At 36.3% G+C, this 25,765-nt stretch overlaps 1 protein-coding gene across 4 annotated transcripts in view; it reads left to right on the top strand.

Annotated features, from left to right (window-relative positions):
- The window catches only part of RBL2 (RB transcriptional corepressor like 2), a 51,584-nt gene that overhangs the window by 3,412 nt on the left and 22,407 nt on the right, over positions 1-25,765 (top strand). For 2 of the 4 annotated variants that reach the window (XM_073795583.1, XM_019932520.3), the window contains exons 3-12: positions 1,622-1,822; positions 5,037-5,101; positions 8,598-8,726; positions 10,241-10,401; positions 10,494-10,558; positions 11,516-11,702; positions 20,058-20,224; positions 22,391-22,500; positions 23,214-23,317; positions 24,403-24,540. In XM_073795583.1, coding sequence (XP_073651684.1) covers positions 1,622-1,822; positions 5,037-5,101; positions 8,598-8,726; positions 10,241-10,401; positions 10,494-10,558; positions 11,516-11,702; positions 20,058-20,224; positions 22,391-22,500; positions 23,214-23,317; positions 24,403-24,540 — 1,327 coding nt within the window. The remainder of the gene's footprint in view (positions 1-1,621; positions 1,823-5,036; positions 5,102-8,597; positions 8,727-10,240; positions 10,402-10,493; positions 10,559-11,515; positions 11,703-20,057; positions 20,225-22,390; positions 22,501-23,213; positions 23,318-24,402; positions 24,541-25,765) is intronic. The other 2 variants (XM_073795585.1, XM_073795584.1) reach the window with 2 other exon arrangements.

Below are 25,765 nucleotides of genomic sequence, written 5' to 3'. Positions count from 1 at the left end.
AAATAACAACAAATGTAATCTTTTAGCTGGAGTCTATTTATTAACCTTGAACTCCATCCTGAGTTATATTTAGGCCTAAGAACAAGAGGCAGCGTGTAAAGAGTTGAACACCTGGGCTGTAAACCTGCAAAAGTGGGCTTAAATAAGGTGCAAAGTATAATCATTACAAAGAAGAAAAGTGGAGTCAGACTCATCCAGTTAAATGACAGACAAGGGACTTTAGAAGCAAAGGTCAAATTATGGAATCATCATTATAAACTCTAGTAAACTAAGCTTACCTAATATTTTAATGCAAGTAATATCTCAGACTTCAGTTTTATTTCCAATTCGAAAGCTCAATTTTTGTTTTTAAATTTTTACCTATGGGTTCAGATTATTTACTTCTCTGCAGCAATGGACTAAATGAATTAAAAAGAAAGAGCAGATTGGGAAAAGATATTTACAGTGTAACAAAAGATTAGTATCCAGAATTACATAAAGGACTACTAACAAATAGTTAAATAATTGACAAATAGCTACTAAAAAATGGGAAAAGTATATGATTTCACAAAGGCCTAAACTCACATAGCTAATACATGTAGGTAAAGATGTTCAGTCTCACAAGTAATCAAGGAAGTTGGAAGTAAAAATAAGGTAATATTTCATTCTCATCAGATTGGGGAAATTTGGAGTCTCACGATACCAAGTTTGGTCATTATGTAGGGAAATAGGAACTCTGTATTGCTGGTGTACATTGGAGAGAGTATAAATTGGCACAGTCACTCTAGTGGGAAATTTGGCAGTATCTAGTAAAGTTGAAGATGCATATTCTCTGACTCAGCAATTCTGCTTCTCAGGGTAGTTCTTAAAGAAACTTCAGCGTACAAGTACAGAAATGTGTTCATTACAGCATTTTTGTTATAGTGAAAAATTAGAAACCTCACTTTCCATTGGTTGGGGAATGAACGCAAGACATGGTAGTTCATATGAAGGAATATTTTTAGCAATTAAAAATTAGATCTACACGTAGCAACATTAATCTCATAAACATATTGAATGAAAAAACAAGTTGTAGAATGCTACTTACAGTATGATACCATTTATATAAAAATTTAAAACCACACATACAAAAGATACTACTAAACTGTTTATGGGTACATATATAATCACACAGTAAGTGTAAAAACTCGGATGGGAAGACTCAGACTATACAGTGGTGCTTATCTTTGGGGAAGAAGAGTCCAAAGGGAACTGGCTGTTTCTGTAGAATCTGAAGCAAACATGGCAAAATGTATTTGATATGTTTATATTTGTTAAATCTGGCAATTGTTACATGAATGTTGGTTATGTTCTCTGGTTAACTACTTATTTTCCACTTCTTTTGTATTGATATGTATTTCATATTTCTTTTAAACTTTTAGGTAATCTCAGGAAAAGAGATTAGGGAAATTAGATTTGGAAGATGAGAGAAATAAACCAATCTGTGAGATTAGCCAGAGAGGCATGAGTTGTGATTTTATATCACTGTCTAAAAGTAATATAATTTAATGAGTTAATTTCAATTACTTTTAATTATCTAATTTGTATATTTTACCCTGTGTTAATTACAAAAAAAAATCTCATTTTTTATTTTTAATATCAGCTTAATTGAATTTTTTCACAAGATGAAGAAATGGGAAGACATGGCAAACCTACCCGCACAGTTCAGAGAACGGACTGAGAGATTAGAAAGAAACTTCACTGTTTCTGCTGTAATCTTTAAGAAATATGAACCCATTTTTCAGGACATTTTTAAATATCCTCAAGAGGAGCAGCCTCGTCAACAAAGAGGAAGAAAACAGCGGTATGTTTTTATATTTGTTAAGCAGGAATACACATTTGTCTGTACTACAGTTTTGATCCCTTAGTTTGTGTCCCTCAGTTTATTTTGCTGGTCTTAAGAAACAAATGTGATTTCATAAGTAATCTTTCTTTCCAATAATAATTTCTTGCTTTTCATTGTATGTTAGCTCTGAAGAGTTTGGCTTCTTTCACGTTGCAAAATGTGTGAAATCTCTGTTTCTATAAACTTTCCCTGTTCATTTAAGCAACCGAAAATGCAAAAATCAGACCTTAGATACTCTCACCAGTTAGCAATCTTGGGTATAGAATATGACTACTTAATTTTCTATTATCGATGATATTGACTATTTCTATTATTTTCTACATATTATAATACATATAGACTATTTCTTTATTTGACTTTTATGTCAAACTGAATAGTAAAAAAATCCCCCTGAAAAGGCTTCTCTATGTATTTTGATGTTTACAACCTGTGAAAAGTAGAGAAACCGGATTGGGGGAGAATAGTGGAACTGAAAACTGAAACTATTATGAAATTCTGCTTCTGACTATGTGTGCAAATCTGTAAACTTATTCTGGCTCGACGTTTTCCATCTTTCCTGGTAGATAAGGGCAATTATGGGATACAAATTCTCTACTTTTATCACGAAAGTTTTTTTCATAAAGTAGAAATGAAAATTTGTTCTTAAAATAGAACTAGAAAAATGTTGACAAGAAAAGTAGGGGAAAAGAAGTTATTGTAATTGAATGAATAATGTTTGCTTCTCTTTCAATATAAAAATGTTCCCAAACTGTGAAGGATGTTTACAGTAAGTGAGCAGCTTTAAAAAATAAAACGATGTTCATTTTTATATACTTGACCCCACTGATACGGAAGCAGCTGGTCTAGTTTGCTTGCAGTTTTAGGGAATTGTCTATTTATAATTAAGTATTCTAAAGTTTGGATAGAAGCTTGTTTCTGAGTCTAAGTGAGGCTGATATGATCATTTATAGGAAGATATAGAATATCTTCTTTCTCTGAAGTGTTGTAAAAATGATTTCAGATTGTATTTGCTTTGATATTTATTAGGGTGTATGGACTACTTAATTCTAATTCAGAAAATTCTAATAAGTTTACCTAAAAATTTTACATCTATATCACCCTGTATACTTTTTATTAGTACTTTTGGCTAATATTAGTAATAGTAATGTATACCATTTACTGAGTATTTATTATGGGGCAGGGACTCTTCTAAGACTTAAGCATGTATTACTTCAGTTAATCATTACGATGCCTTTATGAGGTTGATACTGTTGTTACACGTGGGGGGAAACAAGCCTTTGAGAGGTTAAGTAATTTGGCCAAGGTCACACAGTAAGTGTGGAGCTCTTATTGAAACTTAAGTAGTCTGCCTGCAGAACCCGTGTATTTCACCACGACTCAGTATTGCATCTCACACACTGGTCTTTGAAAATTTCTCACTGAGTATTTATTGAGAGCTTACTGTATGTAGGATACAAATGTTAAAAAAAAAAAAAAAAAAACCAAAACCCAGAGTCACTGTCTTTTGAGAGCTTACAGTAAGTATAGTCAGGGAGAGGCATGTATAAGTGCAAAAGATAATAGAAATGTAGGACTTTGGGGGCAAAAATAAGTCACTCTGTATAAGACAGTTAGGTAAGGTTCCATGGAGTAGGCAGAAATAGGACTGGAAGGATGGGTAGGATTTTGATAGGTGAATTTGGAGATACAGGTAGCCTTCTATGCAGAGGATGAAGAATGAAGACACCGAAGCAGCAAAGTAGGAGGAAATTTGGCTAAGCAGGTTAAGTTTGTTCTAGAGTTCTAGAGCCAGTTTTTGGAGTGGCTTGAGTGTTGTTTTTTTCTTCCAGTTTTATTGTGGTATAATTAACATGCAGCACTATATAAATTTAAGGTGTACAGCATAATGATCTGACTTACATACATCATGAAATGATGACCACAGTAAGTTTAGTGAACAGCCATCATCTCACTTAGAAATACAAAACTAAATAGAAAAAAAATTTTTCTTTGTGATCACAACTCTTAAGATTTATTCTCTTAACTTTCATATATAGCATACAGCAGTGTTAATTATATTTATGTTGTACATTACATCGCTAGGACTTATTTTTCTTATAACTGTAAGTTAGAATGGCTTCTAAAATGTTTGACTTTTATCTTGCTAGGTATCAAAACTAGGTAGTTTATCACATGCCTATGGTGGGGAGGCTACTTTTTAAAGCAGGGCAATGACGTTTAATCCTTGCCATCGACTGGTGAATGAAATACAGTATTATACCCAAGTAGAATGATCTTTTAGCAGATGGAGAGACTAAGGCACATGGAGAGCAAGTGTACTTAGCTAATGACAGTGCGGGAACTAAACCCCAGTCTTCAGATTCTTCTCTTCAAAGCACCTTGGTAGAATAAGGCTATTGGGATATGGAGCCAACAGATGTCTTACCTAAACATTGGCAGAGGATTTGGTAGAAAAGCCAAGTTTAAAACAGGTCTGAAACTCCCTGTAGCAGACATCTTAGCAAATATAACAGGTACACTTTTATTTTCCCCCTTCCTCCTCCCTGCAACAGGTACTCCTAATGATAGAAATATAAGGAATTATGGGGAGCCCCGAATTTACATTAAAAAGTCCTTTTGTGGGACTTCCCTGGCGGTCCATTGGTTAAGACTCCGAGCTCCCACTGCAGGGGGCACGGGTTCGGTCCCTGGTCGGGGTAAGATCCCGCATGCCATGCAGCACAGCCAAAAAAAAAAAAATCCATTTGTGACTCGATATATAATCTGGAATGTCTTTAGGGAGGGAGGGTTTACATTTCATCAACTATGGTGGAGGGGAAAAAAAGTTGGAGGAATATCTGCCTGCATACATGGGTCTTAAAGCAGCATTAGCCTTGCTGATGTCATCAGAAGAACTATTGTTACTCGTTTTATTTTCTACCTTACTTATCTTGACCTGCAAAAGCTTTTACACCTCTTCAGAATTTTCTTCTAAGATGAGTGCTTTCCCTTGCTCCCAGCTATTCCCTTACCAGTATTTGGTTGGAGCAGAACTTCTTGCACATTTTCCATGTGAAATGAATCTGCTGTCACTCCCTCTAACTGTGGGTTTTGTTTCTCACCTAGTTTACAGTCATTTGTCATGTCTTTTTCTGATTCTTCTGTTATCTCATGACTTTTTTCTCCCCCAAAGGCGACAGCCCTGTACCGTGTCTGAAGTTTTCCATTTTTGTTGGGTGCTTTTTATATATGCAAAAGGTAAGGAAAGAGTGATATTTATTTAAATATTAGTTTATTTAAAAGTTCAGGTACTACTATTGTCAACCTATAATGTGTATCAGGAAAAGATTCTCACTGAAAAATTTCTCAAGGCTTTTAGTCCCAGGTTCTTTTTTAAGTATTGCCTTTTCATAAGAGTCTTTTGAAATTCTTTACAGTATCCCAAACTTCCTTCATTAAATGGAAAATCCTTCGTTTTGTTCTTACACAACATTTTTTCCAAAGCACATTATCTCTGAATTATGGACTGAAACACATTAGTGTGTCTGTGCTTATATCTTGGGCTGTATTTTTCACCAGACATGTCTTATTTAATTGAGTGGGACTGATCGTTTTCAGAGTAGTTCAGATTACTTTTTACATCTTGTTCAGATAAATATGCTTGATCAAATACCTTTAGATACAACTTATTTTCTCTACCTCCTCTTCTCACTTAACCTGTCCAAGGTCTGCATTCAGTGAAATACATTTTTATTCTTATTATTGTCCTCTCTGTATTTTTTTAATCAGGAATGAATTGACTATCAGTAAGTTTATTGAAATGAAATATAAAATATGTGTAAAATTTATGCAGCTTATTCCTAGGCATAGTGTCTTTTTTTTTTTAATTGAGGTATAGTTGTTTTACAATGTTGTGTTAGTTTCTACTGTACGGCGAAGTGGAGTTCCCTGTGCTATACAGCAGGTTCTTACCTCTCTGTATTTCTATGTAGAAATGATTCTTACTAATATATAGAAGAGCAGAAAGTACAGTTACACAGCTTTTTCTATAGATTATATAGAATGCCTTTGCCATTAAGATATCCCAATAAAATGCAAAGTTAAAATCAAAGAATTATTAGAGCTGGCAGGTATTTCATAAATATAAGAGGTTCTCATTATTAGATCCATTTGTCCAACTTATTTAAAGAGTCAGTAACTGAGGCCCAGAAACTAGCTGCTAGAAACAGAGCTAGGATTTGAATCCACATCTCCTAGCTCTTGGTTTCATGCTGCATGTGTAGGCCCTCTAGCAGGGATGTGTCCCTTGGTGTCAGTTCAATTTGTCTGATTGTAGCTGGTCCTTTCTAGCTAGTTAGGTTAGAACTTATCCTTCCTTCCCTGAGTTGCATGCTTTATTGAAAAGAAAAATCTTTCTTTTGTCAAAAATGAGCTCTTGGTTATTTTTGCTTTCCATCACACTGGATGTTTCTTTAGCAGAGATGAAGGTGGTGTGATCAGTGGCATGAAATTTAGAAAGGCTTAATAAGAGCATATAAACTGTTTTCATGATGGTTGGAACATTTGCTACCACTTGGCTTACTGTGGCTGGTGTTATGATATTAGTCTTGACAGTAGATTGTGGGCAGGTATATCTGACTTCTAGGATTTATATCTGTTTTATGTCTTATGACATATGTATACTTGGAGGTAAGTATTTGGTACTATATAAATTATTGGAAGAGAAGTGTATTTATTTAGGTTTTGGTCTCACTTGATCAACTGGGGTGGCATAGCTTTTGTCTCTACAATTAACTCAGTGTTTGAGTTTTACCTTACTGTTATTAATTCCGATATAATTATTTGGTCTAAAGAGCCTTTGTCTACCCACGATCCAGCACTATGATCGTTTATGATTCACTAGGATCTTTTCCAATAGAGTAGTTTAGTTGGTTTTATTCAGTTCTTGATTTAGTTATTTGGGGGATGGTGTACTCTTATAGACACCTTTTTCATGACTTTGTCTGCAACAGTGGGCATCCCAGATTATCTCATTCCTGATAAACAAGCTAACTTTTGCCTGTTATCTTTGTTGACTTCCAATGGCAAGTACACACGAGTGACAAGTTTGGGCTTGTTGTCATGAAGGGCTTTGTGGACTGAAGACTGTTAGGTGCCACTTCCTGTTTTACATGTTATCCCAAGTCTTCAGTCAGATTATCTTTGTTGATTGAAAGATAAAATATCTCACGAAGTGAGATTTATTTCTAAAGTCAGGATTTGAAATGTAGAGTATGTCATGATGGGAGAGTCCTGGAGTTTAGGTTCTGATCTTTAGGGGCATTTCAGATTTTTGTTAGAAGTCACTGTGCTGCCAGTTATTTCCTTCCGTGGCAGGTACAACACCAGCGACAAGTTTAGGCTTGTCAGTGTGTAGGGCTTTGTAGCTTGAAACTGGTAGGTACCACTTCCTGTTTTACATCTGAGGAATTGAGTATATTTTAATATTAAGCATCTTTTTTGTGAAACCATGCAAGTTAGTTTGGTTATATCAATGCAAAGTTCAGCCTATTAATTATCATTTGTCTTTTTGGCAGCAGAAAACTATTTTTTCTCTTTAATCCATTTAAATTGATTTGTTGAAATATTTCCATCTATTAAAAAAAAAAGAATTGCTTATCCTGCTATGCTGAGGTAAGTGGTAACTTTCTTTAGAGGAAAGGAGAGAAAACAGCCTGAAACAGAGTAGTGTGAGTGTGTGTGTGTATGCATTTGGGTAGTCATTTAGTGTGAAAATGTCAAGGTTTAGAAATAATTCTTCAGATGTATGTTAGCTGTTTAAGTTGAATTCATCTGATGTTATAAGAGTGTAAAATCAATATGAAGCATATATATGCAGTGTTTAATGCTTAAAGATGCAAAAAAAATCTAGAAATATTCCTTAATTTCTAAGAATAATAAAACTGTTTTAACTGCCTATAAAAACTCTTTTCAATGTTAGAGTTAAACCAGAACTACAGAAATGACATGTTTCTTTAGGTTTAGGTTTTGGTTTGTTTTTTTGTTACCAAGCATCAACAATTATTCCCAGGATACTAGCTCTAGAACTGAAATATCTTTTATTGTGGTCCTGTTGCATTAATTTATATGAGCTTGTATTACTACATCAAAAAGTATTTAAAATATTACTGTTAGGAGTCTGATTATAGTTTCTGGTCTTTTTAAAATACATACATGAAAAAATAATTACATTAATCATTTCTTCAGCTTTTCCCATCTAAGCATTTCTACCAGTTTTCTTGACAGAAAAATATTTTCATACCAAACAATTTCTTAACAGCTTGAGATAATTTATGAAGTTGTTTGTGTTCAGAATTTTCAAAAGAAAAACCAATTATGATAAAATTTTGATCAGCTATTAGGCATTTAATAAATGCTTATTTAATGAATATTAATGAATGGCATTTATAGTAAAGTTTTGGTTTTTCTTAAACTCTTTTTTTAAAAATACTTATTTTTAAAATTTATTTATTTGGTTGTGCCAGGTCTTAGTTGTGGCCGGCGGGCTTCTTAGTCTTACTCTTATCTATCTAGTTTAATAAATTTCTAAGAGTTTAATATTTCAAACTGTGAATTTGCCAAAACACTTTCTGTAGCTCTTGAGTCAGCTTTGTACACTGTTGTATAATGTCATTTTAACTAAAGGAAGAAATTATTTTAAAAATATTGTGAAGTTGATGCAAATTTAACTCTATAATTGTTTATAATCCTGTAGGTAATTTCCCCATGATTAGTGATGATCTGGTTAATTCTTATCATCTTCTGCTGTGTGCTTTGGACTTAGTTTATGGAAATGCCCTTCAATGTTCCAATCGTAAAGAACTTGTGAACCCTAATTTTAAAGGTAAGTTTGTAAATCAAAGACTATCAGACAACTCACATTTCTACATTATGTTTACTGTTGGGAGTTGTACACATACTATAGCTTTCCTAGCATCAGAGAACATAAATGCTTTTCAAAGCTTCATCACCAGAGTACTTACAACTAGGAGTTGAGCTCTCTGTAAAAATATTTATGGAAAAAGAAATTGCAAATATCACAAAGTTTAAAGTCTTAGATGACAACTTTAGAAGTTTTTGAAATATATATTCAACAAGAAGAAGGAATTTAAAAACCTGGAGTAGCGAAGATGACATTAGAGCTGATGGTGGTTTTCTACATTGGCAAGTTTCATGGCTGACACACAGGAGGAGGTCAAAGCAGATTTATTGAAAGAATCTCCATTTCAGATCTTTTCTATAGAAGAGGAGTAGCTATGGTTCTAAAATAAGTAAAATGAATTTTCAACTCTAAACTAAAAGGTGTTTGGAAATGATAGTTATTTTGGCTATCCATTTAGTAGGCTTTAAGGTATATAATTTCTATGAATGATATACAGTAAGAGACCAATTATGTATAAAGCAAATATTAAAAAGTATTTATTGGGCTTCCCTGGTGGCGCAGTGGTTAGGAGTCCGCCTGCCGATGCAGGGAACGCGGGTTCGTGCCCGGGTCCGGGAGGATCCCGCGTGCCGCGGAGCGGCTGGGCCCGTGAGCCATGGCCACTGAGCCTGCGCGTCCGGAGCCTGTGCTCCTCAACGGGAGAGGCCACAACAGTGAGAGGCCCGCGTACCACAAAAAAAAAAAAAAGTATTTATTGAGCTATTATATAATGCTGCTGCTATTTGAATAATAACTTGGTAGGATTCTGAGTGATTGTTAGTTGTGGGGTGGTTACAATTAGAATTTCAGCTTGTCTGAATCTCAAGGTAGATTTTTAAAGTCAGTGGAGTTAATTACTTCAGTTGCTTCTGGTTTGGTAAGTTTAATGTTCTCTGTATTCTGTCCTTTTATTTCTTTCCTAACTCCCTTTTATATTTCTATATAGCTGCTTCCCTTCATTTTATCCCCTCTTCTTTATTTCTCTTGCATTGAATCTAGAACAAGGGCTGTAAATTAACATGATAAATACATATAATATAATTAAATCAAAGTATATAAAGAGTGTGTACTTTGAACAGTAATTTTTTTCAAAGTGCTATTTTTTATTTGAATGTAACGCTTATTGGCAACATTTTATTTTTCTGGTTTTTAGATCTTATAGCAATATACTAAATTATTTTTTTAGTTTTTCTTTTTTAACCGTCTCCAGGTAGATAACTGAATAACTGAAATCTTTTGAGCAGTGATACGCTTTACCTCTATTTGCTATTTTTGAAGTATATTTAAATAGAGTCAAATTAGGCCCTTACACTATTTCCTGTACACTCATATGCTAACTCAAGTGCTGATTAGACTCTCTATTATTTATAGTTTAGTTTATTACAGTTTGGTTTATGGAATGCTACCTGCTATCTCTATGATTTTACCCATCACAGGTCTATCTGAAGATTTTCACGCTAAGGATTCTAAACCTTCTTCCGACCCACCTTGTGTCATTGAGAAACTCTGTTCCTTACATGACGGCCTAGTTTTGGAAGCAAAGGGAATAAAGGAACATTTCTGGAAACCCTATATTAGGAAACTTTATGAAAAAAAGGTTTGTAAGTAGTAAAGAAGTAATTTGAAAATATCTTCTGGGCAAAGACTTGATTTAATACGATGACTTAAGGATCTTTTCTTTCATCATAGCTCCTTAAGGGAAAAGAAGAAAATCTTACTGGTTTTCTAGAACCTGGGAATTTTGGAGAGAGTTTGTGAGTACTTCTGTTATAAACGTACTTTAATGTTTTAAATTATGTACCGAGGAAACCTCAGAGTTTCATGTTTTTTTGTTTTTTTTAAATTTATTTAATTTATTTATTTTGGCTGCGCTGGGTCTTCATTGCTGCGCGCGGTTGTGCCGAGCAGGGGATGGTCTTCATTGTGGTGTGCAGGCTTCCCATTGTGGTGGCTTCTCTTGTTGCGGAGCATGGGCTCTAGGCGCGCAGGCCTCAGCAGCCGTGGCTCACGGGCTCCAGAGCTCAGGCTCAGCAGCTGCGGCTCACGGGCCTACTTGCTCCGCGGCATGTGGGATCCTCCCGGACCAGGGCTCGAACCCGTGTCCCCTGCATTGGCAGGCGGATTCTTAACAACTGTGCCACCAAGGAAGCCCGAGTTTCATGTTTTTATTGTTTTGTCCTGGAAATTTAGAATATGTCTTGTGGCAGAATATAGGGATGCAGTAAAAAAATTCTGTCAACTATTACTCGAAGCACATGTTTTAGATTTATTGAAAACTGTATGGCCGTTCTTTAAAGCTTTAATAGTTAAGCTTTTGGATCGTGATTTTTGAAATAAAGAAATTCTTTTGGAACTACACAGGGGAAGAATGATGATGTGGAAGTACTTAGGTCTTCAAACTTGCCTGGAGCAGCTAAGAAAGATAATTAGGCTTCTCACCAGAAGCTGTACCTACCAGGCAGCTTGGTACAGGATACCCATCCTGAAATACTGTCACCAAAATATACTTACTGTACAATGCATGAGCATAATGGAGCAAGCGTGCATTTTATACTCCTCAGTTTTTATAATTAACAGTGATCCCACTAAAACTTAACTTTTACAAAATTATTAGAATTTTTAGTAAATGAAAAAAATGAAACAAGTAGCCTAAAACAACTGAAATGGCAGTTCCGTGAGTATACATTTTGCCTATTTTTTTTCCCCTATAGTAAAGCCATCAATAAGGCCTATGAGGAGTATGTTTTATCTGTTGGGAATTTAGATGAGCGGATTTTTCTTGGAGAGGATGCTGAAGAGGAAATTGGGACCCTCTCAAGGTGTTTGAATACTGGTTCAGGAACAGAGACTGCTGAAAGGGTGCAGATGAAAAGCATCTTGCAGCAGCACTTTGACAAGGTGAGTTGAGCCATGCCAGAAGAGTGGAAGTACAGGAGCAGACATGCCAGAGGTTCTATTTTATTTTGGTAATTGTGTGTGTAGATGCGTTTTACTTGCTTCCAGTGTGAAAAAGAAAATTCACATCCTACTTATCTTAATTGAAAAAGTTATCTCCCAGGAGATGGAAACAACCTAAGTGTCCATCATCGGATGAATGGATAAAGAAGATGTGGCACATATATACAGTGGAATATTACTCAGCCATAAAAAGAAACGAAATTGAGCTATTTGTAATGAGGTGGATGGACCTAGAGTCTGTCATACAAAGTGAAGTAAGTCAGAAAGAGAAAGACAAATACCGTATGCTAACACATAGATATGGAATTTAAGAAAAAAAAATGTCATGAAGAGCCTAGGGGTAGGACAGGAATAAAGACACAGACCTACTAGAGAATGGACTTGAGGATATGGGGAGGGGGAAGGGTGAGCTGTGACAAAGTGAGAGAGTGGCATGGACATATATACACTACCAAACATAAAATAGATAGCTGGTGGGAAGCAGCCGCATGGCACAGGGAGATCAGCTCGGTGCTTTTTGACCACGTAGAGGGGTGGGATAGGGAGAGTGGGAGGGAGGGAGACGCAAGAGGGAAGAGATATGGGAACATATGTATATGTATAACTGATTCACTTTGTTATAAAGCAGAAACTAACACACCATTGTAAAGCAATTATACTCCAATAAAGATGTAAAACAAAACAAACAAACAAACAAAAAACACTTTTGGGGCTTCCCTGGTGGCGCAGTGGTTGAGAGCCTGCCTGCCGATGCAGGGGACATGGGCTCGTGCCCCGGTCCGGGAAGGTCCCACGTGCCGCGGAGCGGCTGGGCCCGTGAGCCATGGCCGCCAAGTCTGCGCGTCCAGAGCCTGTGCTCCACAACGGGAGAGGCCACAACAGTGAGAGGCCCGTGTACCGCAAAAAACAAAACAAAACAAAAGAAAAAAAAACACTTTTGAGGACCAAAAAAAAAAGTTATCTGTATGTTTACTGTTTTAAATTTTGTCAACCTTGACTTTCAAAATTTTTGGTTAGATCTGGGAAAAAGAATTTAATATAAATGTAAATGAATGTATCATGCTGATGATTGTTGGTTTTGAGAAGATGGGCCAGTAATATACAGCCCATATTGAACATAGTAAGTGTTTAGAAAATGTTGATTGACCCAAATTGGTACCTTCATCTAAGAGACTAGAGAAACTGAGAATCTGTAGTCTTCAAGAAAGTTCTGTTAAACTGAGTTTCAGGATCATGTGTATATTTCATGCAGACACTTAGGATGATGGCGACTAGGAGTTTCCCTTCTGTTGTGTGGTGTTCATACAACAGAAAATAAGCACCTTCTGACAGGTGCTTCCAGAGGCAGTGTAGCTAATTCCAAGGGGTAACTCACCTGTAAGACCAGACTTAAGACTGGTTTGCTTTCTCATTCAACGAATATTCTCAAGGTATGCTGTATGTCAGATTGTGTCCTGGACACTGGGGCTATGTCAGTGAACAAAACAGCTATGAATATCCTGGAATTTACTGATGGCTTGGATCTAGGGTGTGAAAAAAAAGAAAACAGTGATGACTCCAGTTGGATGAATGGTATAAAAGCTAAAGTCCTTACAAATGCCTAAAAAGTCTTCAGTGATCTAGCTGTGCTACCTCTCTGAATTCATCTCCCACCACTTTCCTCCTCACCCTTTCCACTCATGCCACATTAACCTCCTTTTTCATTCTTCAGATATGCCAAGCATACTCCCAACTCAAAGCCTTTGCTCTTGCTGTTTTCTCAGCCTAGAGCATGTTTCTTCAAGATGCTCATGTGGTTTACTTCCTCGCTTCCTTCAGATCTCTGATAACCTGACTACTGTATAAAATAATAACCACTAGCATCCTCCCCTACCTCAGGACTTGCTTTCCCCCTTACTTTGCCATTAGTGTTCCTGTTAGTATTTATCAGTGTCTGATGGTTGGTAGGTAGGTAGGTAGAAATAAAGAATTGTTTGTCTCAAGATAATAAATACATAGAAAGAGAGAGAGAAGGAGAGAAAGGGAGGAAGAGAGGGAGAGAGGAAGAAAGGAAGGAAGGATAGATGGGTTGTTTATTATCTGTCTCCCTGCATTAGAATATAAGCTTTATGAGGTCTATGACCAGTGTTGTATTCAGTGCTTGTAGGCATTCCATAAATATTTACTATTTACATTTATTGAGGGGAAAGAACAAGTCTAGCGGGGAAAAAATCAAGAAGTAGAGTTATGAGCACGTTAAGGGTGAGATGTCTTTTAAATATTCTAGTAGAGGAGTTAAATAGGCCATTTAGAGATACAAGACTAGAGCTCACAGCAAAAGTAAGGGCTGTATATATATATATATATATATATATATATATATATATATATATATATATACCCTTAGGATATATATAGTGTCATTAGGATATGGATGGCTTTTAAAGCCATGGAATTAAGAGAGGTTACCTAGTAGTATGAGTTGATAGACAATAAAAGAGGTCTAAGAAGTTAAAGAGAGACTCTTCTTGATCAGAATGCACAGGAAGCTTTAAACTAAGAACTTAAACAGGGCTACCAAGAAGCCCCATGCTGACCTTGAGGACTACAGGCAGGAAGTTGTTTGTGGTTGTCGTATGTCATTTCCTTTGTGGAAGTGCTGCTACCTGTGGGCCACGTGGTGAGATGCTGCTGGCTGCTGTTGCTTCTCCTCCCAGCAATGCACTGGTTCATAAACAGGGAAGAAGGTGGCTGTAAGAAAAGCTGTTAAATATAGGGAGAAATCTTCTGAATGTAGTTAATCTACGTAGATCATCTTATTGACCTAAAAAAAATTACAGAATTAATTTCTTTGAAACAAAGTGAAAGTCTTGGCTCTACTCTTGTTTAACTCACAGAGAAGACACATATAGATTTATTTCTGTATGGCGAATTACTGTGTTTTTCTGTATCTTATGAAACTTGAATAGTTCTGTTGCCAGGTAAAAATTTTGCTGGGTGTTTTTACAACTATCTCTAGAATAAGCACATTTAATACATAGGGAAATATAGTCTATCTTGAATAGTAAAAAACTCTTTAGCTATCTTAACCTTTCAGAGTTTGTTGGAAAAATTAGAAAAGATATTTTATTAGCCTATGTATTTTTTTAACATCTTTATTGGAGTATAATTGCTTTACAATGGTGTGTTAGTTTCTGCTGTATAACAAAGTGAATCAATTATACGTATACATATGTCCCCATATCTCTTCCCTCTTGCATCTCCCTCCCTCCGACCCTCCCTATCCCACCCCTCTAGGTGGTCACAAAGCACCGAGCAGATCTCCGTGTGCAATGCGGCTGCTTCCCACTAGCTATCTATTTTACGTTTGGTAGTAAATATATGTCCATGCCATTCTCTCATTTTGTCACAGCTTACCCTTCCCCCTCCCCATATCCTCAAGTCCATTCTCTAGTAGGTCTGTGTCTTTATTCCTGTCTTGCCCCTAGGTTCTTCACGACCATTTTCTTTTTTTTTTTCATATTCCATATATATGTGTTAGCGTATGGTATTTGTTTTTCTCTTTCTGACTGCCACTCTGTATGACAGACTCCAGGTCCATCCACCACACTACAAATAACTCAATTTTGTTTCTTTTTATGGCTGAGTAATATTCCATTCTATATATGTGCCACATCTTCTTTATCCATTCATCTGTTAATGGACACGTAGGTTGCTTCCATGTCCTGGCTATTGTAAATAGAGCTGCAATGAACATTTTGGTTCATGACTCTTTTTGAATTATGGTTTTCTCAGAGTATATGCCCAGTAGTGGGATTGCTGGGTCATACAGTAGTTCTATTTTTACTTTTTTAAGGAACCTCCATACTGTTCTTCATAGTGGCTGTATCAATTTATATTCCCACCAACAGTGCAAGAGGGTTCCCTTTTCTCCACACTCTCTCTAGCATTTATTGTTTGTAGATTTTTTGATGGTGGCCATTCTGTCCGGTGTAAGATGATATCTCATTGTAGTTTTGACTTGCATTTCTCTAATAATTAATGATGTTGAGCATTCTTTTATGTGTTTGTTGGCAATCTGTATATCTTCTTTGGAGAAATGTCTATATGGTCTTCTGCCTAATTTTGGATTGGGTTATTTGTTTTTCTGATATTGAGCTGCATGAGCTGCTTGTACATTTTGGAGATTAGTCATTTGTCAGTTGCTTCATTTGCAAATATTTTCTCCCATTCTGAGGGTTTTCTTTTCATCTTGTTTATGGTTTCCTTTGCTATGCAAAAGCTTTTAAGTTTCATTAGGTCCCATTTGTTTATTTTTGTTTTCCATTTCTCTAGGAGGTGGGTCAGAAAGGATCTTGCTGTGATTTATGTCATAGAGTGTTCTGCCTATGTTTTCCTCTAAGAGTTTGATAGTTTCTGGCCTTACATTTAGGTCTTTAATCCATTTTGAGCTTATTTTTGTGTATGGTGTTAGGGAGTATACTAATCTCATACCTTTATATGTACCTGTCCAGTTTTCCCAGCACCACTTATTGAAGAGGCTGTCCTTTCTCCACTGTACATTCCTGCCTCCTTTATCAAAGATAAGGTGACCATATGTGCGTGGGTTTATCTCTGGGCTTTCTCTCCTGTTCCATTGATCTATCTTTCTGTTTTTGTGCCAGTACCATACTGTCTTGATTACTGTAGCTTTGTAGTATAGTCTGAAGTCAGGGAGCCTGATTCCTCCAGCTCCATTTTTCTTTCTCAAGATTGCTTTGGTTATTCGGGGTCTTCTGTGTTTCCATACAAATTGTGAAATTTTTTGTTCTAGTTCTGTGAAAATGCCATTGGTAGATTCATAGGGATTGCATTGAATCTGTAGATTGCTTTGGGTAGTATAGTCATTTTCACAGTGGTGATTCTTCCAATCCAAGAACATGGTACATCTCTCCATCTATTTGTATCATCTTTAATTTCTTTCATCAGTGTCTTATAATTTTCTGCATGCAGGCCTCTTGTCTCCTTAGGTAGGTTTATTCCTAGATATTTTATTTGTTTTGTTGCAATGGTACATGGGAGTGTTTTCTTGATTTCACTTTCAGATTTTTCATCATTAGTGTATAGGAATGCCAGAGATTTCTGTGCATTAATTTTCTATCCTGCTACTTTACCAAATTCATTGATTAGCTTTAGTAGTTTTTTGGTAGCATCTTTAGGATTCTCTATGTATAGTATCATGTCATCTGCAAACAGTGACAGTTTTACTTCTTCTTTTCCGATTTGGATTCCTTTTATTTCCTTTTCTTCTCTGATTGCTGTGACTGAAACTTCCAAAACTATGTTGGATAAGAGTGGTGAGAGTGGGCAAACTTGTCTTGTTCCTGATCTTAGTGGAAATGGTTTCAGTTTTTCATCATTGAGGACGACGTTGGCTGAGGGTTTGTCGTATATGGCCTTTATTATGTTGAGGAAAGTTCCCTCTATGCCTGCTTTCTGGAGGGTTTTTATCATAAATGGGTGTTGAATTTTGTTGAACGGTTTCTCTGCATTTATTGAGATGTTCATATAGTTTTTCTCCTTCAGTTTGTTAATATGGTGTATCACATTGATTGATTTGCGTATATTGAAGACTCCTTGTATTCCTGGGATAAACCCCACTTGATCATGGTGTATGATCCTTTTAATGTGCTGTTGGATTCTGTTTGCTAGTATTTTGTTGAGGATTTTTACATCTATGTTCATCAGTGTTATTGGCCTGTAGTTTTCTTTCTTTGTGACATCTTTGTCTGGTTTTGGTATTAGGGTGATGGTGGCCTCGTAGAATGAGTTTGGGAGTGTTCCTCCCTCTGCTATATTTTGGAAGAGTTTGAGAAGGATGGGTGTTAGCTCTTCTCTAAATGATAGAATTTGCCTGTAAAGTCATCTGGTCTTGGGCTTTTGTTTGTTGGAAGATGTTTAATCACAGTTTCAATTTCAGTGCTTGTGATTGGTCTGTTCATATTTTCTATTTCTTCCTGGTTCAGTCTCGGAAGGTTGTGCATTTCTAAGAATTTGTCCATTTCTCCAGGTTGTCCTTTTTTTTTTTGCGGTACGCGGGCTTCTCACTGTTGTGGCCTCTCCCGTTGCGGAGCACAGCCTCCAGACGCACAGGCTCAGCGGCCATGGCTCACAGGCCCAGCCGCTCCGTGGCATGTGGGATCCTCCCCGACTGGGGCACGAACCCATGTCCCCTGCATTGGCAGGTGGACTCTCAACCACTGCACCACCAGGGAAGCCCCCACGTTGTCCATTTTTTTGGCATATAGTTGCTTGTAGTAATCTCTCATGATCCTTTGTATTTCAGCAGTGTCAGTTGTTACTTCTCCTTTTTCACTTCTAATTCTATTGATTTGAGTCTTCTCTCTTTTTTTCTTGATGAGTCTGGCTAATGGTTTATCAATTTTGTTTATCTTCTCAAAGAACCAGCTTTTAATTTTATTGATCTTTGCTATCGTTTCCTTCATTTCTTTTTCATTTATTTCTGATCTGATCTTTATGATTTCTTTCCTTCTGCTAACTTTGGGGTTTTTTTGTTCTTCTTTCTCTAATTGCTTTAGGTGCAAGGTTATGTTGTTTATTTGAGATGTTTCTTGTTTCTTAAGGTAGGATTGTATTGCTATAAACTTCCCTCTTAGAACTGCTTTTGCTGCATCCCATAGGTTTTGGGCCGTCGTGTTTTCATTGTCACTTGTTTCTAGGTATTTTTTGATTTCCTCTTTGATTTCTTCAGTGATCTCTTGGATATTAAGTAGTGTATTGTTTAGCCTCCATGTGTTTGTATTTTTTACAGTTTTTTTCCTGTAATTGATATCTAGTCTTGTAGCGTTGTGGTCGGAAAAGATACTTGATACGATTTCAGTTTTCTTAAATTTATAGCCTATGTATTCATGCTTAAATTCTTGACGTTAAGCTATATCTTTTTCATATTTGTGTTCAAGAATTTCACTTAAACTTATTTCTCTGAAGATCTGTCTGCTTTGGGGGGAAGAACTGTGATAGGTTCTAGTAACTAAAGGTAAAGAAGGGCAAGAAGACTGAAGAAGGCTGTTCTGCATCAGGTTGTATTCTGCATCTAAGAATGTTTGTTTTATCCTCCTGTGAAGCAAATTTGATTATTTTTTAATAAATTTATTTTATTTATTTATTTTTGGCTGTGTTGGGTCTTCGTTGCTGCGCATGGGCTTTCTCTAGTTGCGGCGAGCTGGGGCTACCCTTTGTTGCATTGTGTGGGCTTCTCATTGTTGTGGAGCATGGGCTCTAGGCATGTGGGCTTCAGTAGTTGTGGCACATGGGCTCAGTAGTTGTGGCCTACAGGCTCTAGAGCGCAGGCTCAGTAGTTGTGGCGCATGGGCTTAGTTGCTCCACGACATGTGGGATCTTCACGGACCAGGGCTTGAACCCATGTCCCCTGCATTGGCAGGTGGATTCTTAACCACTGCGCCACCAGGACAGTCCAAATTTGATTATTTAGATGAGCTTTTGTTAAATCATGGATTTCATTTGGGCCAGATTTATTCTCAGCTTTCCTTTGTCAATCTTTGAGTAATTACAAAAATAGCAGTAGATGGGAACGGTGAAATTCTGTTTGTCAGAGATAGCCTTAATATTTTCAGGCTTATGTTTGCCTTCAAGCTCAAGTTTTTGTTTTTTTGTGGTACACGGGCCTCTCACTGTTGTGGCCTCTCCCGTTGCAGAGCACAGGCTCCGGACGCGCAGGCTCAGCGGCCATGGCTCATGGGCCCAGCTGCTCCATGGCATGTGGGATCTTCCCGTACGGGGGCACGAACCTGTGTCCCCTGCATCGGCACGCGGACTCTCAACCACTGTGCCACCAGGGAAGCCCCAAGCTTAAGTTTTGAAGGATGAATAATAGGGAACTATGCCTTATCTTAAACATTTAACCTTTTTTTTTATTTTTACTTTTTTTTTTTGGCTGTGCCACACGGAGTGGTTGGTGGGATCTTAGTTCCCTGACCAGGGATTGAACCTGGGCCCTCAGCAGTGAAAGTGTGGAGTCCTAACCACTGGACTGCCAGGGAATTCCCATAAACATTTAACTTTTAAGAGACAAACTTCTTAGTTGTCTAAAGTGCAGATTGTCCTTTCACACAATTTCACATGGATAGTCGTGGCTCTTGGTGGTGTAACGTTTAAATTCCAAGAATAATGACAGAAATCACTAATATTTATTGATAATATAAAGTTCTGATTAGCTTGAAATTCCCATTCATGAAGTAATTGAAAGTAGTTTAGGTCTTTTTGACCTAAAATAATGTTCTTCTTCCTCCTCTTTAGTCTAAAGCACTTAGGATCTCTACCCCACTTACTGGTGTGAGGTACATTAAGGGTAACAGCCCTTGTGTGACTCCAGTTTCTACAGCTACACATAGCTTGAGTCGTCTCCACACCATGCTCACAGGCCTCAGGAATGCACCAAGTGAGAAACTGGAACAGATTCTAAGGTTAGTTTGAGCCATTCTTGTCTTCTAAGATTTGGTTGTTGACTATTTTCCAATTTTCTATTTTAATTTTTCACCCTTTGTGCCTTAATTCACCCATTGATAATTTTATATCAATTGCATGCTCAGTTCTGTTGTTAGTCCTTAGAGGACATAGCAATATAAAACGTATGAATAGAAAATGACCCTTTTTTTCTCAGTATCTTAGTCTTCTTGGGCTGCTATAACAGAATATGGTAGACTGCTTATAAACAACAGAAATAAATTTCTCACAGTTCTAGAGGCTGGAAGTCCAAGATCAGGGTGCTAACGGATTCAGTGTCTGGTGAGGACTGCTTCCTGGTTCATAGATAGCTGTCTTTTGCTGTGTCCTCATGTAGCAGAAGGAGGCAAAGGAGCTCTTAGGGTCTCCTTTATAAGGGCTCTAATTCCATTCATGAGGACTCCACCCTCATGACCTAATCCCTCCCAAATGCCCCACCTCCATACACCATCACATTGGGGATTAGATTTCAACATATAAATTTGGGGCAGGGGGTAAGGAGGGGGGCAACACAAACATTCAGTCCATAGCTCTCGATTATTTTTTAACATAGTTCAGGAGATAGTAACTAATAACACTAGACAGTGTAGAATAAAGCACCAAACTATCTATTACCAGTTGTTCTCTCTTAAGATTTCAGGGAAGCAGGGGATCTGTAAAGATGGGTGTTTGTCAAAGGGCTTCAGGAAGAGGATTGGACCTGAGCAAATTTCTGAAGGGTTGGTCAGATTTGAAAAGATAGCCAGTTAGATTCATAACCAATGTAAAACCACTGTAACTTTCTAAGTTTTATAAAACACCCTTAGCCTGAGAAGGAAGTCAACTACCTTTAGTTCCTTTGATCTGTCTGATACTAGTAGGAATATCAGGGAGCATTAGTGAAAAACACAATAGACTGAATTTCATTACCTGTGCATAATTTTTGGCAAATTTATTTGACAAAATTACCTCCAAGACTGCTCCTGTTCCTAAAAATTTATGATTTAATGATGTAGACTCTATAGGAGCCAATTTGATTTCTGGTGATGTGGTGTAAGAAAGCTCTGTATAAACATAAAATAATTTCCCACTCATAGCTAGACTCATTAAATACCAAGGCTGACTAATTTTCCTGTACATTTTCATGAAGTCTACTTTATTCATAAACTTGATTGTGATTGACACTCAACAGGGTTTGTCTGTATGGCCTCTTCCTAAGTCATATTTCTCAGATGGACCTTGTTTACCTAGAATTCAGAAGCATTTTATAAATACATTTTAGAAGCCTGTCTTAACTGTTATGTCTTCCAGATCTCTTTACAGTCTCTAACTAGGAGTAGCAGCTTCTTTAATCTTAAATAACCATTAGTGGAGTTAAATATTGCCAGTAGCTACTAGGTAAAACCAAAGGGTCCTGTTTTTGTAACCTCTGTGTATGTTCATAAATAAAATTCTGCTTGCATATGATATTCAGTAGCCATCTCTACCAGGATTATAATTGATTATATTTCCTTTATAATTTTCTAAACTTGCTGCATTTTTATAGAGAATATTTATGTTTATGATCGAGATAAAGACATAGTTGTTACAGAAGCCCACATGGTGATCATCTGTATTATGCTTCTGCATTGAACATATATTGCCTTTCTAGTAAAAAAAAAAAAATCAATGAAATAAACTTCATTTTAGAGGAAAAAATGTAGAATGCCAATAATGATTTATATAAGTTTGTTGTAGTATAGATCATATACCCCTTCATTCTGTTTTTTTCTAGGAGTTCTTAATAAGAGTTGTACTGCCCTCTAGGGAAACAGTTGAGGGCAGTTTTGTTTGTCATCAGTGATTGCAGATGTGTAGGCTAGGTGGGTCATGCACATCAAATAGGCACCGGTCAAAGTTCCTAAACTTAACTGCAGTAAAAGGTACAGCTCCATGAAAGAAATATTTTTTCATTCAAATGGTAATACTAACACCTTTGATAAGGAATTATGGGATCTCCTGGATTAATAGGGAAGTGTATAGTTTCTATTTGAAGTATTTTATATTTACAGGTTAAAATTACTCTGAAATTACAGAGTTGTAAATAGTTTATCACTTTGTGACTTGACAAAACCTTTAACTCAGATAATTTCTTCTTATTTTTTTAGGACATGTTCCAGAGATCCAACCCAGGCTATAGCCAACAGATTGAAAGAAATGTATGAAATATATTCTCAGCATTCCCAGCCAGATGAGGATATCAGTAATTGTGCTAAAGGTAAGGCTTAATATTATCTATATTGCTCTCATCTTTGAACTTTAACTACATGCATTCCTTTCTTGGAAACCGAGTCAGAAATATGAAGAAAAAATTTGACTTTAGACTGAGGGCCAGAATATGGATGTCCAATTTTTCTGTCAACCAACTGATTTCTGGGCCATTCTCAATAAGAGAGAAATTTTAGACTGATAATCTTTATTATGTTGGACTTCTGGCACTTTAAAAAAATCTTTGGTTTTCATTTGTAGGCTGGATTTTCAGTATAGAACTATAGTGATTCTTCAAAATGATAAGAACAAGGACAGAATATAATAGTTGTTACATGCCCAGACCCATTGGAGTTGTTTGATGTCATGAAGTATGAATACCAAGTAGGAGTGGAATAATAAACCAATTACATATGTCTTAGCATAGAGCTGCTCTATTCAAAATACAAAAAAAAAAAAAAGTGTGAATCTTGATGGAATGCTATTGCAGTTTTTATGTGCAAACTTCATTTCACAATTTTAGAAAAATTTCAGTGTTACCATGAAGATGAAATTAAGGAATCTTAGGGATGATTGAAATAGCAACTGTAGGAAGTGCATGTATATGAAGTGTTGGGTTGGTTTTTAAATTTTATTCTGCTGTAGGGAATGGGATGGATCCTCATTTTCCCCAATATTTATGTTCTTTGCATGTGATTTTTGTGTTTTTTATTATTTATGCAGAAATTGCCAGCAAACATTTTCGTTTTGCAGAGATGCTTTACTATAAAGTGTTAGAATCTGTTATTGAGCAGGAACAAAAAAGACTGGGAGACATGGATTTATCTGTGAGTAAATAGCTAATGTACTGAGCACCACAATAAAATGTAGTTTCCTTTCAGCCCCACCCACCAAAAAAAAAGCCATTATTGAAAAAATAATATATGGCTTTGAGGGAATAAGATTGGCATCTAAGAAAACTTGTGTTCTGAGTCCTCTTACCTCCAGTCCCCCACTTAGTGTTTCTCATTGCAGCAGTTTCTGTGGGTAGTAAGACTCTGTAGTCAAGGATTAAAACATTCAGACTTAACCTTAATTGAGGTTTTTAAATAACATAGAGTTTTAATTCAAGCCATGTATAGAATAAATTGAGTATTGACTATATAGGAATTTAACATAAACATTCAACCATTGATCTTTGGCTAAGATAATTTTTCTAGATTGTACAAGTGATATTACTTTTAATGACATCAATAAAAATAATTTTTTTTAAATTAATTTTTAAATAAATTTTAGAGAAAATTGTAAAATTGACAAATAATTGTTCTAACTCCTTGTAACTATTTACACTTCTCTTATTCTATATAAAAATATGGCTGTGTATACAATGGAATGTTACTGAGCCATAAAATAGAGTGAAATTCTGCCATTTGCAGCAACATGGATGGACCTAGAGATTATTATGCTTAGTGAAATAAATCAGACAGAGAAAGAAAAATACAGTATGATATCACTTACATATGGAATCTAAAAACTATGCAAAACAGAAACAGACTCATATATTGAAAACAAACTTGGGTTATCAAAGGGGAGGGGGAAGGGGCAAATTAGGCGTATGGGATTAACATATACTAACTACTGTGTATAAAAATAGGTAAGCAACAAGGATATATTGTATAACACAGTCAATTATAGCCATTATCTTGTAATAACTTTATTTAGAGTATAATCTGCAGAAATACTGAATCACTAGGCTGTATACCTGAAACTAATATAATACTGTAAATCAACTGTACTTCAATAAAAATATTATATGGCTGTATATGGTTGTAGGAATTTAAAAGGCTGTTTTAGGACAGTTTTTTTTATTTTGAAAACATACAGAAGGGTATATAAAGGTTTCTAAATGTTCAAGCTTTGTTTTTTTTAATAGGGCATTCTGGAACAAGATGCATTCCACAGATCGCTCTTGGCCTGCTGCCTTGAGGTCGTCACTTTTTCTTATAAGCCTCCTGGGAATTTTCCATGTATTACTGAAATATTTGATGTACCACTTTATCATTTTTACAAGGTATTTTTAAAAATCTGAAACTGATGAGGAAATTGTGGATGAGATCTACTTCCTGTGGTTAGCCATCTAATTCATTTTAATATATGAGTACATTTCTTCTATTTTTAATTACATATTTAATAATTTCCACTCTAAATGGGGAGCAGAGAAGAAATAGGAGTCTTAAGAACTATATATATACTTTCAATGAATTGTATAGACCTATTTTGTGTAAAAGTTTCATATAATTCCTCCTTTTGTCTGATAAAGTCTTTTAGAATACTTTCATTTTATGAGCTAAGAAGGTTTTAGAAAAGTAGCAAACATATCACTAGCTAATCATGATAGCAACCTTCCTTTTTTAAAAAAAATTTTGACTTATTTATTTGGCTGCGTCAGGGCTTAGTTGCGACACACGGGATCTTCGTTGTGGCATGAGAGATCTTTCATTGAGGTGCGCAGGCTCAGTAGTTGTGGTGCACAGGCTTAGTTGCCCTGCGGGCACGTGGGATCTTAGTTCCCCGACCAGGGATCGAACCTGCGTCCCCTGCATTGGAAGGCAGATTCTTAACCACTGGACCACCAGGGAAATCCCCACAACCTTCTTTTTTATTTTATGAAAATTAAATGAAAGTGTCTTTCAAAAAAAAAAAATTCCTTTTCACATATTATATAGAAGCACAGAGTTATAGCATTGATTTGGTTTCCCTCTTAATATTGATTTAGTGTATGGATTTAATGCTCCTATAGTAGTCAAAACTAATTTTTATAGTGGCATAAACTGAATGTTCAGAGTTTTTAAATGCGAAATTTTGGGACTTCCCTGGTGGTGCAGTGGTTAAGAATCTGCCTGTGAATGCAGGGGACACGGGTTCGAGCCCTGGTCCGGGAAGATCCCACCTGCCACAGAGCAGCTAAGCCGGCAAGCCACAACTACTGAGCCCGCGTGCCACAACTACTGAAGCCCGTGCGCCTAGAGCCCGTGCTCCGCAACAAGAGACGCCACTACGATGAGAAGCCCGTGCGTCACAGTGAAGAGTAACCCCTACTCACCGCAACTAGAGAAAGCCCATGAGCAGCAACAAAGACCCAATGCAGCCAAAAATAAAATAATAAATAAATAAATATATTAAAAAAAATAAATATGAATTTTGAGTAATGTTTTTTAATCTCAATAGACAAGGCATGTTTTTTAAAGATTTTTGAAATTTTTAATTTAAAGATTTTTTGAAATGTATCACTATAC

The sequence above is a fragment of the Tursiops truncatus genome, chromosome 19 (assembly GCF_011762595.2).
Source record: "Tursiops truncatus isolate mTurTru1 chromosome 19, mTurTru1.mat.Y, whole genome shotgun sequence".
NCBI classification, from domain to species: Eukaryota; Metazoa; Chordata; class Mammalia; order Artiodactyla; family Delphinidae; genus Tursiops; species Tursiops truncatus.
This window is presented reverse-complemented; position numbering and strand designations above follow the sequence as displayed.